Below are 2,258 nucleotides of genomic sequence, written 5' to 3' on the forward strand. Positions count from 1 at the left end.
GGTGGGACCAGAATCGAGGCCTTCGTTAGGAACACTATGAGTTTGTCAAGTGCCTCCTGAGCCTTGGGCATCCATGCAAATTAGACGGTTTTCTTTAGGAGCCGGTAAAGAGGGAGCCCCTGCTCGCCGAGGCATGAAATGAAGCGACTAAGCACTATGAGGCATCCGGTAATCTTCTAAACCCCCTTTAGGTTCGGAATTAGGCCCATCTTCATGATGGCTAAGATTTTTACCGTGTTGGCTTCGATGCCACGCTCGGAGATTATGAATCCGAGCAGCATGCCCCTTGGGACCCCAAAGACACATTTCTCGGGGATGAGCTTGATGCCATTCTCCTAGAGCTTCCTGAAGGTCTGCTCTAGGTCAGCCACAAGCTGGTCGGTATGCTTGGACTTGACTATGATGTCATCCACATAAGCCTCAATGGTTCGCCCAATGAGGTCCCTAAAGCATTTGGTCATGCAGCGTTGGTACATAGCCCCGACGTTCTTGAGTCCGAACGACATTGTAACATAGCAGAACGACCTAAACAAGGTGGTGCAAGATGTTGTGAGCTGGCTGGACTCTTTTATCATGATCTGATGATACCCAAAGTATGCATCAAGGAAGCATAGGGTTTTGCACCCTGAGGTCAATTCAACTACCTGATCTATGCGTGGCAAAGGAAACAAATCCTTTAGGCGCGCCTTATTGAGGCTCATGTAGTCGACACACATTCTCCATTTCCCACTTTTCTTTTTTATAAGAACAGGATTGGATAACCACTCTGGGGGGGTACACTTCCTTGATAAAACCATCCGCCAAGAGCTTAGCGATTTCTTTGCCGATGAGCCTCCGCTTCTCCTTGTTGAAACAATGAAGGTGTTGTTTGACCAGCCTAGAGCCTGACCTGATCTTCAAGGCATGCTTGGTGACTTCCCTCAGAATTCTTAGCATATCCGAGGGTTTTCATGTGAAGATGTCTCAATTGGCGTGGAGGAAGTCGACGAGCACGCCTTCTTACTCAGGGGAGAGGGCAGTGCTGATACGCACCATCTTGTCGACGGAGTTGTCAGGGTTGATGAGGACCTCCTTGACGTTCTCCGTAGGCTCAAAGGATCTAGCCGCCCGCTTCGCATTGGGTGCTCCTTCAGTGATGTCCTTCCTGATGGCTGTGAGCTCCTCAGAAGCCAGGGTTGTTGAAGCGAGCTCACAGCTCTTGACCTCGCACTCATAGGCCCTCTAGAAAGAAATGTCGGGTGTGATGACCCCATGTGGGCCTAGCATCTTGAGCTTGAGGTAGGTGTAGTTGGGGATGGCCATGAACTTCGCGTAACATGGTCGCCCCAAAATGGCATGGTAGACCAAGGGGAACCCGATTACCTCGAAGGTGAGGGTCTCTGTCCTATAGTTGGATGGATTCCCAAAGGTGATGAGCAGGTCGATCTGCCTGATCGATATGGCCTGCTTTCTCGGCACGATGCTGTTGAAAGGCGCCCTAGTCGGCCAGATGCGTGATCGGTCGATGCCCATGGCATCAAGAGTCTTAGCATACATGATGTTGAGTCCACTACCTCCATCCATCAGTACCTTGGTTAGCCTCTTCATGCCAACGATAGGGTTGACCACGAGCGGGTACCTGCCTCGGTGTGTGACGCTATCCGGGTGGTCAGATTGGTCGAAGGTTATGGGAGACCCTGACCATTTGAGGAAAGCAGGCGTGGTAAGGTTGGCTTCGTAGACTTCTCGGCGTGTGAGCTTCTATCAGTGCTTGGAGCCATATGCCTCTAGCCAACCAAAGATTATGAGGTAGCCATCCGGTGATAGAAAGTCGCCGTCCTTCTCTCCGATGTTGTTGGCTTCCGCCTCGGGCTTCTTCTTCTGCTCCCACTTCTTGGAGCTATCGATGAAGAAGTGCTTCATGAGGGAGTAGTCCTTGTACATGTGCTTGACAAGGAAGGTGTGGTTGGGGCATGGCCCCTCGAGCAGCTTGTCAAAGTGATCGAGGGTGCCCTCAACCATTGCTCGACCGGATTTTTGCTCGGTGATGGCCATGAGTGAGCCTCCATGCCCTTTCCGGTTCTTCTTCTTCTTGGAGCAGTCAGAGGGGCCTTCATTGGTGTCCTCATCCTGCTTCACTGTTCCTCTAGAGCAATCGAAAATTGCTCCAACCACCTCCTCACCGGAAGCATGGCTGGTTGTGATGTCGAGGAGTTCCTTGGTAGTCCATGGGCCCTTACATCCCAACTTGTGGACTAGGGACTCGTAGGTGGTCTCTG

The 2,258-nt window shown here is 51.5% G+C and overlaps 1 protein-coding gene across 1 annotated transcript; it reads right to left on the bottom strand.

Moving 5' to 3' along the window:
• Positions 1 to 999: 999 nt before the first annotated feature.
• Positions 1,000 to 1,587, bottom strand: LOC136454560 (uncharacterized). The gene is made up of 2 exons (XM_066454946.1): positions 1,363 to 1,587; positions 1,000 to 1,221 (listed from the first exon to the last, which is right to left on the bottom strand). Exons 1-2 carry the CDS (start codon positions 1,585 to 1,587, stop codon positions 1,000 to 1,002), a joined length of 447 nt encoding a protein of 148 aa, XP_066311043.1.
• Positions 1,588 to 2,258: the final 671 nt, after the last annotated feature.

This window comes from Miscanthus floridulus, chromosome 5 (assembly GCF_019320115.1).
Source record: "Miscanthus floridulus cultivar M001 chromosome 5, ASM1932011v1, whole genome shotgun sequence".
NCBI classification, from domain to species: Eukaryota; Viridiplantae; Streptophyta; class Magnoliopsida; order Poales; family Poaceae; genus Miscanthus; species Miscanthus floridulus.

Bases quoted from the DNA above. Each gene is read 5' to 3' on its own strand.
- LOC136454560 (XM_066454946.1), bottom strand. From the start codon at position 1,587: ATGAAGAGGCTAACCAAGGTACTGATGGATGGAGGTAGTGGACTCAAC. The intron at 1,222-1,362 runs GTAATCGGGTTC...ATTTCTTTCTAG, and splicing joins CAGAGACCCTCACCTTCGAG to AGGGCCTATGAGTGCGAGGT.